General features: G+C 42.6%; 1 protein-coding gene across 2 annotated transcripts in view; it reads right to left on the reverse strand.

The window, feature by feature from the left end:
* LOC137342011 (uncharacterized) overlaps window positions 1-15,606 on the reverse strand; it is a 116,986-nt gene that overhangs the window by 56,234 nt on the left and 45,146 nt on the right. For both annotated transcript variants that reach the window (XM_068005590.1, XM_068005591.1), the window contains one exon: window positions 10,790-10,844. In XM_068005590.1, coding sequence (XP_067861691.1) covers window positions 10,790-10,844 — 55 coding nt within the window. The remainder of the gene's footprint in view (window positions 1-10,789; window positions 10,845-15,606) is intronic.

A 15,606-nucleotide genomic window follows, 5' to 3' on the forward strand; every position in this document is an offset into this window, starting at 1 on the left:
AAGATCATATATCCACACGGATTGCAGCGGTTCAAGAAGGCGGCTCACCACCACCTTCTCAAGGGCAATTAGGGATGGGCAATAAATGCCGGCCTCGCCAGCGACGCCCACATCCCATGAACAAATAAAAAAAATATTTAAAAGGTGTAATATAGAAATGTTCCTTATGTGATGCATCAAGAAGCTCTGCTTCTGTCACAGTGGGGAAGGGGTTTTAATTGCTGCCACCAACAGCTCCTGATGATGGTCGTTCTCTTTTACAAAGAAAAGCATGTATTGTATGAAGAGAAATTTTCCAGGAGAATGGAAGGCTGCGCAACAATGTATATATTGCTGCCTATAGCAGAATTAAGTTTTAAACACCCTGCCAGTTGAAGCTCAGTGTGAGTATATTCATATCATCAGTTCTTTACAGATAGTCATCAATCTTTCCCAGCTGCAACATTGTATGTGTCCCCTGTCTAGCATTATCTAATATCTATAAAATATCATTACCTCTCTTTTGTGCTCTACTTACAGTACATTACTGGATGCATTTGGGTTAACAATTCTCTTTTGTGAAACTACTAGCTGCAACCTCCTTGTATAGCTGGTTACAGCAAATTAAGATCATTAACAGTCAGACCCAAAACAAAAAGCAATGTAGCATAATTGATGGTCAAGTCCATTGCTTACTTTGTCACTTTTCTTCAAATGAGCACCTTCCTTAGTAAATCATCCAAGCGTGGTGGGTAAGGGACACGGTGTTCACTCAACATTCGATGGCATCCAATGCCTGCTGGGCCTTCTGTTTATTACTGAGTTGTCCTGTTGCCCCATAGAGGCCTTGTCACCATTATCTTATTTCACCGCAATAACCTGAAGATCCTCTTCAATGAAGTGGGCATTTCACAGACGCTTTGCTCCCTTCATCAACACTCAGGTGATCCACTCCTGGATCGATATGATATGTGTTACAAGCAAAGTTTACATTTTTATTATGATGGTTAACAAGTGCTTCAGCAGCATTATTACAGATGAGTTTTGATTGGCTGCTTAGTTAGTCGTGTGCATCTGACCTCCAACAAAACACAGTGAACTTGCATGTTCCTGTGAGTGTGCTAAAAAGGGAGTAAAAATAAAATCATTTAATGCACTCTCAGTTCACGGAGAGAAAATTAACTTCCCCCACGAGCTTATTGAATTCAGCATTACTGATTCCAATGAAAACAGCGAGTTCAATTGAAATGGATAATCTGATCATATTAGATCCATGATGTGGAGATGCCGGTGATGGACTGGGGTTGACAATTGTAAACAATTTTACAACACCAAGTTATAGTCCAACAATTTTATTTGAAAATCACAAGCTTTCGGAGGCTTCCTCCTTCCTCAGGTGAATGTGAGGAAGGAGGAAGCCTCCGAAAGTTTGTGATTTTCAAATAAAATTGTTGGACTATAACTTGGTGTTGTAAAATTGTTTACAATGATCATATTAGATAGCAGCAGTTGCTAAATTCTCAACCCAGATTTAGAGGGTGCTACAAAGACTGTCTAACGCAAAGAAGGTGTTGCATTCTTGGGAAGCTGTTCTGCAACTGAATACATACTTTTCAAAAAACGGACAGTCATCTTCAGATAACTAGTTCCTGAAGCTGAACTGGAATGAATGCCTTCTAATAAAGAAATTCAATCAATGAACAGAGATTCAGGGCAAAATTTTACTTGCACTGTTTCTGTCACTGCTAACAAATAATAGGCACAATTCTGAGTGGGGGCAGACTTAGCTGCGCCATGTTCTCCTTTAGTGACAAGATAATGTGCATGTGTGGGTGTGAGAGAGAAAGATTGGTATTGTCCAATTTCTGGCAGTAGCAGGATTGTGTTTTATATGTGTATACCAATGCCACCATGTAGTAATCCTGATTTATGAAATCAAATAGCCAGCAAGGAATCTCTTGCCAATTTCTAATCACAACTTGTAGAAGGTAAACCTAAAAGGAAAAAGCAGAGAACAAAAATCCAACAAGCTCAGCTGTATTCTAAGCAGATCCTGCCTTGGCTATCCAAAAAAAAATCATTACCTGCTTCTCCCACCCATCAATTCCCTTAGGCAGTCAAAATGAACATCACACAATTTCCACTGACAATTAGGCAAAGCCATCCATCTGCTGGCCTCACCACTGTGTGACTCAGCACGCCCACAGATTCTCCTCACAAGGTCAGTACACAAATTAAATTTGTTCTGAATGATTTAAAACACTCCCCAGATTAAAAGTGAGGCATCCAAACATCATGAAAGAGAATTGAAACAATAAACACAGTTTGTCCCTGGTGTTGAGTATCAGCTCCTCTGCTTAGGCGAGTGAAAAAGCTTAAACACTTTAAATTGCACATGTGCAGGAGAGACTGAGACACTTAAGATTGAGACACTGAGAAAGAAGTCGTACCGGAGAGATGGCCTCATCACAAGATTTGCCTGAGGAAGGAGAAAATCTCCGAAAGCTTGTGAATTTAAAATAAAATTGCTGGACTATAACTTGGTGTTGTAAAATTGTTTACAATTGTCAACCCCAGTCCATCACCGGCATCTCCACCTCATCACAAGAGACAGGGGGCCAAAGAAAAAGAGTTCTTGGAGTGAGATTCCCTCTTTATGTATTAGTCACTTCAGAATTAACATAGTTGCATTCAGGTTAAACTGTTGAGCATATTGCTAAAAAGTTGCAGCAAATCGGATATTTTAACTGAAATAAAACATTGAGTGGAATCAATGTGCTTTGGTGTCTCTGTGGAACGGGTATATAATATTGAATGCAACCTCAACATTGACCAAACTGGTTCACAGTCTGTCACCTGGGTGGTAAAATAATGCAAAAAGTGGCCTGAAACATTTGCAAGGCACACGGTTGTAACACTTTCATGTATGACAACCATTTTATTCAAACTGTTATTGTTATCGATGCAGTTTTACAACAAATCCATACCTGCACACATGACCTGCAAGGGCAAGAAAAGGGGCACATCATACCAACTAGAATGGCTCTCTTGGACTGCTATGTGGAGTCAGGGCCTAAGTAAATTCTGTACACCTGCAAATCATCCTCAGCCCCAAGACTACATCTCAGGTTATAATCACCTTAGTTTTTTTTCAATATTCCCAATTTTTCACACTTATTATGCCAGGTATCATCACCCTTTATGTTGCCGAGGGATTTCCAAGGGTGGGTGGAGAGGGGGAAGAGAAATGGAACCGGACATGTGTCCGCAATAGTTGCAGACACATTGCATTGATGCAAAGAAGGGGGAAGGGTGGTGCTGCCGGTCCTGCATCTCAGTCCCCTGTTCCTGCAGCCATGACAGTGGGGTCTTGCATCACGATCCTTCTCACATCGGAAGGATTGAGGGGTCCCGGTTGCAAGCTGAAGACAGGCCTGAAGATAAGTTAGCCTTTTTTTTTTCATATTTACAGCATTACTCAGGCCAGGAAGTTGTTGGCCAGTCCTGCATCTGCCCTCCTTTTTCATACCCAGTTTTCTGACCCTAGGTCCAGGAGGGGGTGGGCTTCCCTTGGGAGGGAAACTCAGGCACAGCACACTTCTGATGCGCTGCTCCTGTACAACCCCCAGGGCGGGGGAGTTGCTATCTGATGAAAACTGGTGCACAGTCAGGGTACATAGGGACAGAAGGCAAACAGAAGAGTGAGGGATGATCTTCCTGACACAGCGAATGGTTCCAGTGTTGAAGGCTGTCCAAAATAAACGGCATATGACCATTAACCAGGTGCAGTCCTCCAGTTGCCTACCGTAAATCAAAAATTCGCTGTGTGAGGAATCAACCCCATCGCCAGTCTGCATAATACTGCCTGTTTGTGAACCCAATCTTCTTAATGGGGTTAGAACATAAACTACAGCCCCACATAGGCTGCCTTGCCAATCTTTTCTACACAGTTTTAGGGTGACTGCAGCATCACGTAGATAATGCACAGCCTTGAGCTCAGCAGACTTGCTCCAGACTTGCTGCAAGGAGGGAGGAGTGAAAGTTTCATTGTATGTTTTTTAAACCGGTTTCGATGTTGCCATGGGGATAACAGAGCATTAAGAAAAATATACCTGGAACAGTGCTCATTCTAACTATGAAATGTTTCAGCTAGAGTACTTAGGTCTCTTGTGTAACATTATTTAGTTGAATTCATTAATATAAATATAATACTTCTATAACTAAGCTGGAATAGGCAATCCAAAAACTGCACTGCAGAGGTACCAGGCAGGATGCTGTGGCAGATCCTTTACCTGTTTTGACACAGATATTTTCTCCAATTACATGGTGGAAGAATTTGTATTATCCAATTTCTTTGTGCAATGCTCCAATAATCTACCTTCCCAATTATCCACCAGAATTTTTTTCCCAGAAAATGCCTTGCACAAGACTTCTGTCAGTTTTCTTCTCTGAACATTAGTCAATTTTCTTCCTCCTCAGTGGTTAAGCCTCTAAGGCTTTCTCCGTTCTGATTAATTATTAATGAAAGTAGAGCATAACCAACCATACTACACAAAACCTCTCACGCCAATCATTTTCTGCCAACTAAATTGAGTAAGGCTGCCATGACAGTTCTTCACCCATTTCCTTTAAATACCCCTAAACAACTTGCATTTATATATGATGTGGAGATGCCGGTGATGGACTGGGGTGGACAAATGTAAGGAATCTTACAACACCAGGTTATAGTCCAACAGTTTTATTTGAAAATCACAAGCTTTCGGAGCTTACCTCCTTCGTCAGGTGAGTGAGTGAAGGGTTCTAAAATCGCATAGCATATATTAGGCTGGGAGACGATCACAGCAATCGTCTGTGATCGTCTCCCAGCCTAATATATGCTATGCGATTTTAGAACCCTTCACTCACTCACCTGACGAAGGAGGTAAGCTCCGAAAGCTTGTGATTTTCAAAAAAACTGTTGGACTATAACCTGGTGTTGTAAGATTCCTTACATTTGCATTTATACAGGGCTTTTAATGTAGTAAAACATCCCAAGGCATTTCACATAAGCGTAATCAGACATAAATTGACACCGAGCCAAACAAGGTGACCAAAAGCTTGATCAAAGAGGTGGGTTTAAGGGAGAGGTGGAGAGGTTTAGGGAGGGAATTTCAGAGCTTAGGTTTAGATGGCTGAAGGCACGGCCGCCAATGGTGGGGCAAAGGAATTTGGGGATGCGCAAGAGGCCAGAATCGGAGGAACGGAGAGTTCGCAGAGGGCTGTAGGGCTGGAAGAAGTTACAGAGATCAGGAGGGACGAGGCCACAGAGCGATTTGAACACGAGGATGAGAATTTTAAAGTCGAGGTGTTGCCGGACTGAGGGCCAATGTAGGTCAGCGAGCACAGGGGTGATGGGTGAACGGGACTTGGTGCAAGTTAGGATACAGGCAGCAGAGTTTTGGATGAGCTCAAGTTTATGGAGGGTGGAAGATGTACCATGTAATAAATCACAAAGTTAACCATAAACTTGGCTCTAACAAATCCTCTTCCACAACAGCTTGTCACACCTCAATGGGCTTCTGAACACCATGGACGCTGAAAAACACCTTCCCCCATGCCCCCCATATTTCATTATTGAACCGGTTAATTCCTCACGTTCAGAGTCCTGTTGTAACACCCCCAGTGTAAACAAATTAAATGCCCACATGCTGGATTCCATCTCTGATATACAAGACTGCAATTTCCAGGTGCCACCACGCAGTCTGGCTCCACTGCAGCATGACGAATGTGATTCCTGTTGCACAGAACGATTTGTGCCCCTCAGATCTCTGCCTGCTCCCTCCCACTCTATGTGCTGCAGCAGCAGCCCATGCCTCCCCTCCCGCTCCCTGTGGAAGATCAGTGGCCTTAGCCTGGTCCCTCTCGCTTTCTGGGCCCCTTCAGCCGTATGTCTTGCTTCCTACCCCATGGCAGAATGCTGCAAGAAACAGAGTAAAACAAAATATTGCAGAGACAAACAAGAGAGGTAAAAACAAGAGTAAGAAAAGGGGAATGTGAAATGAGAAAAAACAGAAACTAAGAACAGAAAAACAGATGTGGAGAAGCAAAGAGAAAGAGTGGAGGAGGTGAGAAAAACAGAAGTGAAGGAAAAGAAAGAAAGGAAGAAGCAGAAGTGGAGGAGTACAGATTTGGAGGAGTACAGATTTGGAGCAGAAAGAAAGAGAAAATCAACAGAAGTGCAGAACGAGAGCAAATTTTTTGCAGACTTACCAATAACAGTATCCATAGTTAGAGGACCCAGAGAGATGATGAGAATTTTTTTGATGGGGACCAACCAAAAAAAGTTTGAGAACCACTGATGTAAAACACTAAAGCTGCAGTATGTACATGAGCACGAGTCAGTTTCCAGTGAGTGAACTCCTAGCTTTATTTATTTCAGCAGTGCTGCAGAACAGGGAGAAAAGAGAAGTGCAGAAATTGTTAGGGGAAGCAAGGGAGAAACCCTCTTGGGAGAGATCCCCTTGAGGTGGAAAGGGAAAAAAAATCCTGCTGGGAGGGGAGCAAGGAATGCTGTTGGGGATCTGGTTGAGGGGGGACAGAGAGAGCAACAGTGACACTCCATTGGGGTGACAGGAGAGACAGAAGGGCAAAGTAAGGGGGAAGTGAGAGAGAGAAAGAGAGACCATATTGAATAGCGAAGAGAAAAGAGAGAGAAATAAAGTCTGTTGCCGGAAATGGGCAGAGACACTCCGTTGACCTGGGGGGAATGCGGGAAGATGGAGAGAGATACCCTATAACAGGGGGAAAGGACATCTCTGGAACTGCTAGGAGTGGAAGGGATGATTATTGTCGGGGCTTTGCAGGCCCATGTTGTAAAGCACCCTAACTTCTGACTCATTATGACCAGCATCATAGGAGATGGACTACTGAGATAATTAATGTATGACTAGCTCTGACCTTTCAGTATCTCACTTAATCCGTCCTTGTTTATTACTCAGAATTTCAGCTTTCCTTTCCCTTCAGCTTCTCACTGAATTGTGGTTTTTTTCACCTTTTTCATTGCTATCCTTTTTTAATCTTGTTGCTGCTTTTAAAAATAAATTATACTGGTTTATTATTTTCATAAAATATTGTTTTATTGTTCTGTTCCTCTGATCGTAATTTTCAAGGAATCTGCTCAGAGGAGGCACATTAATAATTGAGTCAAATGCACGTGTCACAAAATCTTATTGCCATCCATCCATTTGAATAAAGCATGCCATTGCGTTGATAGTCCTCTGCGGTATTAGTCATTCACATTAGCTCAGAAACGCCCTACTTTTAAGAATTTTCAACCTTAAAACAAATTCTATAATTATAGCATTCTTCGCTGTGCCTAACATTAAGGTTCTGGTCTGACAGCAGTTGACCGTTGCCATAGGAACATAAAGTTATTGGATAATTTTGTTCCTGCTCTGTTAAAATGGCTTGTAGGTTGTGATATGCACGGTGGCCCGCAGTTGGATTACAGGCCTCCTGCTTTAGGCTTGCAATCAAGCAACAGACTGCAATATAACAGTTAGGTGACATAAAAATTCCAAAGTAAATTGAAAATAAATACTAAACTGAAATACTAAGGCCATTTCAATATTTTTTTTCTGACAAAATTCCTAGAGATTCATCTCTCTCAAACACACTTTTGCCAATTAAAAAAAAAAATCAAGCAATACTACTTGAACTTTAAATGGAACATCACTGAAAAATGGACAGAATAGTTGCAGCTGTTTCATTTTCCATTAACCTAAAGTAGAAGATAGAAACACAGCAAGGAATGAGGCCATCGCCTGCCACACCTACTTAGTTCTGAAGGAGGCTCACTGATGTCATGGCATCCTCAGCTAGCTTTGTTAATCGACCCCTGCTACCAATCGTGAGTCTGGCTGGTAAATGGAATTTGACAGTTGATATGCAGCACAGATAGGCTATCAACAATTGAGGACACGGGGCATTTGAAGGGATGGCGCCAACGTACTGGAAGTCTTCAGGCTGACATAGTGTTCTTCTACACTCTGCTCCAAAAACTCTAATGCAGAGCCATCATTTTGGACAGCACGTCAACCTGCAGACTCTTTACCACCTTTGCCTACTAAACAACAGTGACTACACTTCAAAAGGAATTAGGTGGCTGTAAAGCGCTCAGGACATCCTGAGGATGAGAAAAGCGCTACAGAAACCAAGTTCTTTCTTTTCACCTGTCACAGCATGCACATTTTAAAAGCAGTTTTCAGCATTTTAAAACCTAATTTTTATTGAAAACTACAAATAATAAAGCAAAACACACAATGGTGTTGTTGTACTGCAGCTCATGTCACTGGTCCTCCTCTGTGTATAAACAAAATGCTGTGCAAGACACTGTACCACAGTGACATCATCCCTCCAAGCACATAGCGCCTTTACCACAGGAAAATGTCCCAAGGCGCTTCACAGGAGCGTTATCAGACAAAATTTGACAACGAGCCACATAAAGAGATATTACGACAGGTGACCAAAAGCTTGGTCACAGAGGCAGGTTTTAAGGAGCGTATTAAAGGAGGAGAGGTAGAGATGGAGAGGTTTAGGGAGGGAATTCCAGAGCTCAGGGCCTGGGCAGCTGAAGCCAGGCCGCCAAGAATGGGGCGATAGAAATCGGGGATGCACAAGAAGCCAGAATTGGAGGAGCGCAGAGATCTCGGAGGGTTGCAGGGCTGGAAGAGGTTACAGAGATAGGGAGGGGCGAGGTGATGGAGGGATTTGAAAACAAGGATGAGAATTTTAAATTCATGGTGTTGCAAGACTGAGAGCTAATGTAGGTCAGGACCTTAGTAAGCTCTTTGCTCGTCTAATAGAACCATGGGAACCACCAGAACAGGTAGACAAGGTTTTGGTTTAATGTCTCATCCAAAGGGCAGCACAGTGGATGATGCAGCACTCAGAGTACTGCACTGGAGTGCCTGTCCAGGCATGTATTTCACCGGGAAATACTCAAGGATAAGATCGGTGTAGGGCTGATGCTGCAGTATTCAGCTGGGTTACTGTATAACTCTAAACATTATAAAAGGAAAGACTTGCACACTTACCTGTCCTTCTCTATCTTCCATGATCCAGGATTTATCTGCAGTAAACCTAAGGGTTAGAAGCAGCCTGGGGAAAAGACATTTTGTATAGAATTCACGCCTTTCAACCCACCTCTTCCCAGTTACAGGGAGAGATTGGCCAGCCTGTTCCGAACAGATGGATTAACCCTTTCAACCCACCTCTTCCCACTTAAAAGATCATCTACAGTGGAAAATATATCTACGGGGTTCTGAAATACTTCTAAGTGGTTAAACAAGGATTAATTTTGCTCCAATAGATTTTTAAGTTAAAGCGCTGAGAGCAAAGGTTTTCCTGCCTGGCCCTGCAATGTCACCCACAGAGGACAGGGTGCGGGTGCGGATTATGACCATTTACTGCCTCCAGCACTAACAGTGTACGGTGCACATTTCTCAGGGACTACAGCCGATAAAACGATGAAGGGCAGCTGCATTCTGCACAGCTTAAGCTTTCTGACAGTGACATGGTTTTCCTTCTAATGTATGATGCAGGAGAAATTGTGAAGAGGCACAGATTCCGATAAACACGCACGTCTGAGTGCGTGAGTACGCACGACGGAATAAAAGTACAAATACACAGACGCTTCTAATTGTAGCTGCTGAAAGGGAAACTGTATTTTACTGAATGACACATTATGCGGAACGCTATAAAGGGAGGTAATTGTACTCTCTCCCTGCTGGCCCAAGTTATTGTGGTTTTTGCTTTAAAACCGACAGTTAGAGACAGTTTGTGCACAAACATTGTGTGTAAAACTCCCCCTCACATGACTTCCTGAAGTTTCACCACAGTGGCTTTATGAACAGGAGGAGTGGGCGTTAATCCCCCATTTGTATTGCCAGCGTTCTGTACAAAATGGCTGCACACAAGCTGCATGTTGAAGCGCCTGGGTTAATGAAAATATCCGCTGATGTTATTTCAGCTCATTCACATCGTCTTCATTTCCAAGTCACCTGAATATTGTGGGTTTGGAGGTCAAACACTTGCTCACCCGCTGTGCTTTCTACATCGACTGAGCCGACTTTCTTTCACAGTGAAAGGGGCCAGTGTAAACAAGCCCGTTACGACAAAATAACTTCGCATACGGGTCCATCACAGCCGACACAGGCTGACCAGTGAGAATTAAAACAGGAGGACAAGAAGCCAGCTAGAAAAGCAGGAGAGAATCCTCCTGATGGGATTCATTAGGATGAGTTCCCCTCTTTAAATGATGGCATGTACCCCCACAGTAAAATGGGTCCTGATGGTGAGAGAAACCCTCCGTCGATTTTCCTGTGGTGCAGAGGGTTGCTGCAGACAGCACCACAACTGGAAGCAAACCTGAGCTGTCGCTCGGCATCACACATCCACCCACAAGACGCAAAGCAACTTGAAGACAAGGGTCCATGATGGGACATCCGACTACTGCAACTAAAGATGGCAATTTAAGCACTCATCAGTGTCAACTCCCTTGGCCTTGCATGGCTTAGCTGCACCCTACCGTCCACGCATCAAGTTTAAATCAGTATCATCCTTTTAACACATGGTCCGCTCCAACCCTCTCCCTTCAGAATAAGGCACATGAACAAGCTTGACTCTCTAAAGTACAAATGCAGTTTCAATAGGCAATGCTACCTTGCACACATCACACGCTTTAGTTATTCTGGTACTCAGAAGAACTCTCTTTTCTGGAAATGGTTACGCTTTAAAGGATCACACCCACCTCACTGAAGGCAGCTCTTACCTTGAAACTCCAGGAGAGGTCGGAAATGTGGATAGAGATGCAGTGTAGCACTGCCCTACAATGGAGAGGAGAGGGGTGAAGAAAAAATAAAGCTTTTAAAAAAAATCCTCTGTAGCCGACTTATTAAAATAAAACAGTTCTACAAGAATCCAGTCACCACATACTTTGAAGGTGGCAGAAATCAGCAAAACTGCTTCTGTCGATAAGCAATCTTCTCACCGCGATCCTGTTAGTCAAGACATTTAAAAGCAAATTAAGCATCCTTTTGACTGACACAAGCAGTATCTTCATCCACCTATGCCTCAGGAGTGCTACTGGAGTGTCGAGCAGTTTCTGTACTGTATATAGCACTTAATCCTGCATCACAGCCCTCGTCAGCACTGTAATTACATTACACACAGACTGCTTCTTTTAGCTGTCTCGAGGCCTCGCTATCGGATTGCACATCAACAGCAGTACATAGTCACAACATCGCTCTGCTTATCCTTCAGCTAGAAAACCTCATCAATAGGGAGATGCATTCCAGTGGCAGCAGCAATAGCCAGACATGACTCAGGATATTAAACCTCCCTTTAATGAGCTAGAACCAACTACTGCACAGGCTGTTCCAGACAGCAGGGTTAAGGCATTTCCCTCACCTCTTCGTTTGAGGGAGTCACTGGAAAGCCTGTTCCCAGCCGAGGGGATTAACTCTTTCATCCAACTTTCTATCCATAGCAAGTACAAACCCTTGTTACAAGAAAGGATCAACCCTTTCATCTATCTTGCTACAACACAGAGTGATCCCAACAGAAAGGATTAACTCTTTTAACTACTTCTTCCTACTTCCCAGCAAAGGGATTGATCCAATTTATTTAAATCACCACTGCACATCTTGCTCCCAGCAGAGGGGACAAATCTTCTCACACCTCACAACTACAAAGTCTATTCCAAGCAGAGGAGATAAACCCTTTCACAAATCTCTTTCTAGTTTCAGCCAGCCGCACAGGTCAACCCAGCAGATTAGAGAAAGGTACTAAAGTGTTAAATTGCAAAATCAAAAAATATTGAGCCAACAAAGTTCTATGTTAAATTCTCATAAAGGAACGAAAGCCTGAAAGGGTGGTAGTGGCAGAAACCCTCATCGCATTTATAGGGTACTTGGATGTACACCCGAGGTGCTGTAACCTACAAGGCTACGGACCAAGAGCTGGAAAGTGGGATTAGGCTGGATGGCTCTTTTTTGGCCGGCACAGGCACGATGGGCCGAATGGCCTTCTTCTGTGCCGTAAATTTCTATGACAATGTTACTGAGAACTTAACGTAAAACTTTGTTTTGGATCACTGTCCAGGAAGCACTTGTTTCAATCTTGGCATCCATAGGTTAAGATATTCAATCACAGAGTTTCCTCCCCCCACCTCAGACACATACACAGTACAACAACAGTATCAATAACGTTTTGTTGAGCACCACTAATCCAAATGATGCCCTTCTTACATAGAATATACAGCACAGAAACAGGCCAATCAGCCCAACTGATCAATGCCGGTGTTTATGCTCCACATAAGCCTCCTCCCCCCTAGTTCATCTTCCCTGATCAAAATATCCTTCTCTTTCTTTCTCCTTCATGTGCTTATCTAGCTTCCCCTTAAATGCATCTATGTTATTCGTCTCCATCACTCCATGTGGCAGTGAGTTCCACGTTCCAACCACGCTCTACCTAAAGAAGTTTCTCCTGAATTCCTTATTGGATTTATTAGTGACTATCTTACATTTATGGCCCCTAGTTTTGGACTCCCCCACAAGTGGAAACATCTTCTCTACGTCAATCCTATCAGTCCTTTCATAATTTTAAAGACCTCTATCAGGTCTCCTCTCAGTCCTTTTTTCGAGAGAAAAGAGCCCTAATCTGTTCAGTTTTTCCTGATAGTGCAAAAAAGATTTACAAGGATGATACCAGAACTGAGAGGGTAGAACTTTCTCCAGTGCTTCTATATCCTTTTTGTAATATGGAGACCAGAACTGTGCACAGTACTAAGTGTGGTCTAACCAAGGTTCTATATAAGTTTAACATAATTTCTCTGCTTTTGAATTCTATGCCTTTAGAAATGAACCCCAGTACTTTGTTTGCACTTTATATGGGCCTTGAGGGCCACTCTTAAGAATGATCCACTATGGGGCACAAAACAGTGCCTATAATTCACAACATGGTGATCTCCTGATCTCAAACTTGGAGAGTTACCACATAGAGACTAAATAAAAAAAGGGAAAAAAACTGTAGGATTGATATAGTTCTATAATTTTAATTGAGCCCCTTCACTTGTGCTTTGGATGCTGAGGTAGCATCAACTCCTAATAATACACCCTCGCCTTCTCTTACTGGAAAACAAGGAGCGAGAATGATGCTGAATCTAAGTTCTGTCAACATTCTACGGCCAGGCAGACCGTGAATCGTGGCCTTGGAACACAGGCAATAACAGGTTTTGGAAAGCGTCACAGATGAAAGGGAGGAGGATTAAGTCATCCCAGGTCATACTGTATATCACCCTTAGGGACTAGGTGAGGCTGTGTAGATAACATTTCTCTGACGTATGAGAAGGAAGGTGGCCTGGGCTTCTTGCTTTCTCTAAAATACCTTATGTTTCAGTTGAATTGTTGAATGATATATACATACATATATATGGAGTTTATATATATACACACACACACACACACACACACACACACACACTTATTATTAGGAGTTTAATGGAATCAAACAGCATTGAGGATTGGTACTTGTGTGAGCCAGTGAGGACACCTGAACCTCATGTCAGAAATGCATGATTGATGTTAACGCCAATAGTAAGCCATTTTAAAGCTACATTTGAAGTAGCCAAAGTGCTCCAGAATAAAAATGTTCCAGGAGGGATTATTTTAACATAAATACACCAGAAATGGTGAACGTGTTCAATTAATTCCTCACTTCAATCTTTGTAAAGGTAGTAGACAAATTCCAGAGATAGTCACATTGGCTCAGAAGTGTATAACATACATAGAAGTGAGTGCTATGAAGACATTCAAAGCATTAAATGCCCACAGGGCACTTGGACCAGGTACAATACAGCCTTGTACTTTCAAGGAAATTAGTATTAACTTTTTAATTTATCAATACAGTACCACTATACTATTGTTCCTCCGAACGTTCACCTCTTGCTCTTTCTAAGCTTCTTCTCTATATCCTCACCATGTTGAGCGTGAGCTCCCCGTCAGTCTTAGACCGGAAACTGTAAAACTCCTTCCCAATCTAATTGTTCCTTTCTTGTTAAAACATACAGGCTTTTGAAACGCAAGCTTTGTTTTTCCTAATCACAACTTCTTCATTTACCTCATCTTCTCTCTAACTCTGTCCAATGGTTGGCATTGCCCTGCATTACGGGCCGTGGCCCTTCACCCAGGTTGCTCTATAACAATAAATAACACTAAACACTGAAGCTCAATAATTACTCAGGTTGTGACATAAGAACTGTAGGATAGCAAATATATTCCCTAGATTCAAAAAAAAGTCAAGATATATCAACTGAGGAAATTTGACCAGTTAGTCGAGAGTCAGTAGTAAGGTTAATTCCTCAAGAGCATTTAGTAGGATGCTACCAATGATCGTACATTTATTGCCCATCCCTAATTGCCATTGACACCCACATCCCATGAACAAATAAAAAAAAATAAACAGTACGGAGGCCTTAGCAGGCATGAGTCAGCATGATTTTACAAATAGGTTGCCCTTTGAGGAGCTAACTAAATTAGCGAAAAAAGGGCATCCCGTGGGTATAATTTTTCTTGGATTTTCAGATAGTATTCAGCACATTTCCACATGCAAAACTTTTAAAGAAGATCATGGCTCATGGAACTAATAGCAAATTAGCTAGTTGGGTTGAGAATTGGCTTGGCAATACAAAACAGAAAGTGATGATGAAAGGAAAAAGCTCTGACTGAGGAACAATACTAGGATCTCTTCTTGGTCTCCAGCTGGTCACACTATTCGCCAACGATAGCCCAAGGGTACATAAGAACATAAGAAATAGGAGCAGGAGTAGGCCAATCGGCCCCTCGAGCCTGCTCCGCCATTCAATAAGATCATGGCTGATCTGATCCTAACCTCAAATTTAAATTCATGTCCAATTTCCTGCTCTCTCCCCGTAACCCCTAATTCCCTTTACTTCTAGGAAACTGTCTATTTCTGTTTTAAATTTATTTAACGATGTAGCTTCCACAGCTTCCCGGGGCAGCAAATTCCACAGACCTACTACCCTCTGAGTGAAGAAGTTTCTCCTCATCTCAGTTTTCAAAGAGCAGCCTCTTATTCTAAGATTATGCCCCCTAGTTCTAGTTTCACCCATCCTTGGGAACATCCTTACCGCATCCACCCGATCAAGCCCCTTCACAATCTTATATGTTTCAATAAGGTCGCCTCTCATTCTTCTGAACTCCAATGAGTAGAGTCCCAATCTACTCAACCTCTCCTCATATGTCCACCCCCTCATCCCCAGGATTAACCGAGTGAACCTTCTTTGTACTGCCTCGAGAGCAAGTATGTCTTTTCTCAAGTATGGACACCAAAACTGTATGCAGTATTCCAGGTCCGGTCTCACCAATACCTTATATAACTGCAGCAATACCTCTCTGTTTTTATATTTTATCCCCCTAGTAATAAAAGCCAACATTCCGTTGGCCTTCTTGATCATCTGCTGCACCTGCATACTAACTTTTTGATTTTCTTGCACTAGGACCCCCAGATCCCTTTGTACTGCAGTACTTTCCAGTTTCTCGCCATTAAGATAATAACTTGCTCTCTGAT

This window comes from Heptranchias perlo, chromosome 25, assembly GCF_035084215.1.
Source record: "Heptranchias perlo isolate sHepPer1 chromosome 25, sHepPer1.hap1, whole genome shotgun sequence".
In the NCBI taxonomy this organism is placed as follows: Eukaryota; Metazoa; Chordata; class Chondrichthyes; order Hexanchiformes; family Hexanchidae; genus Heptranchias; species Heptranchias perlo.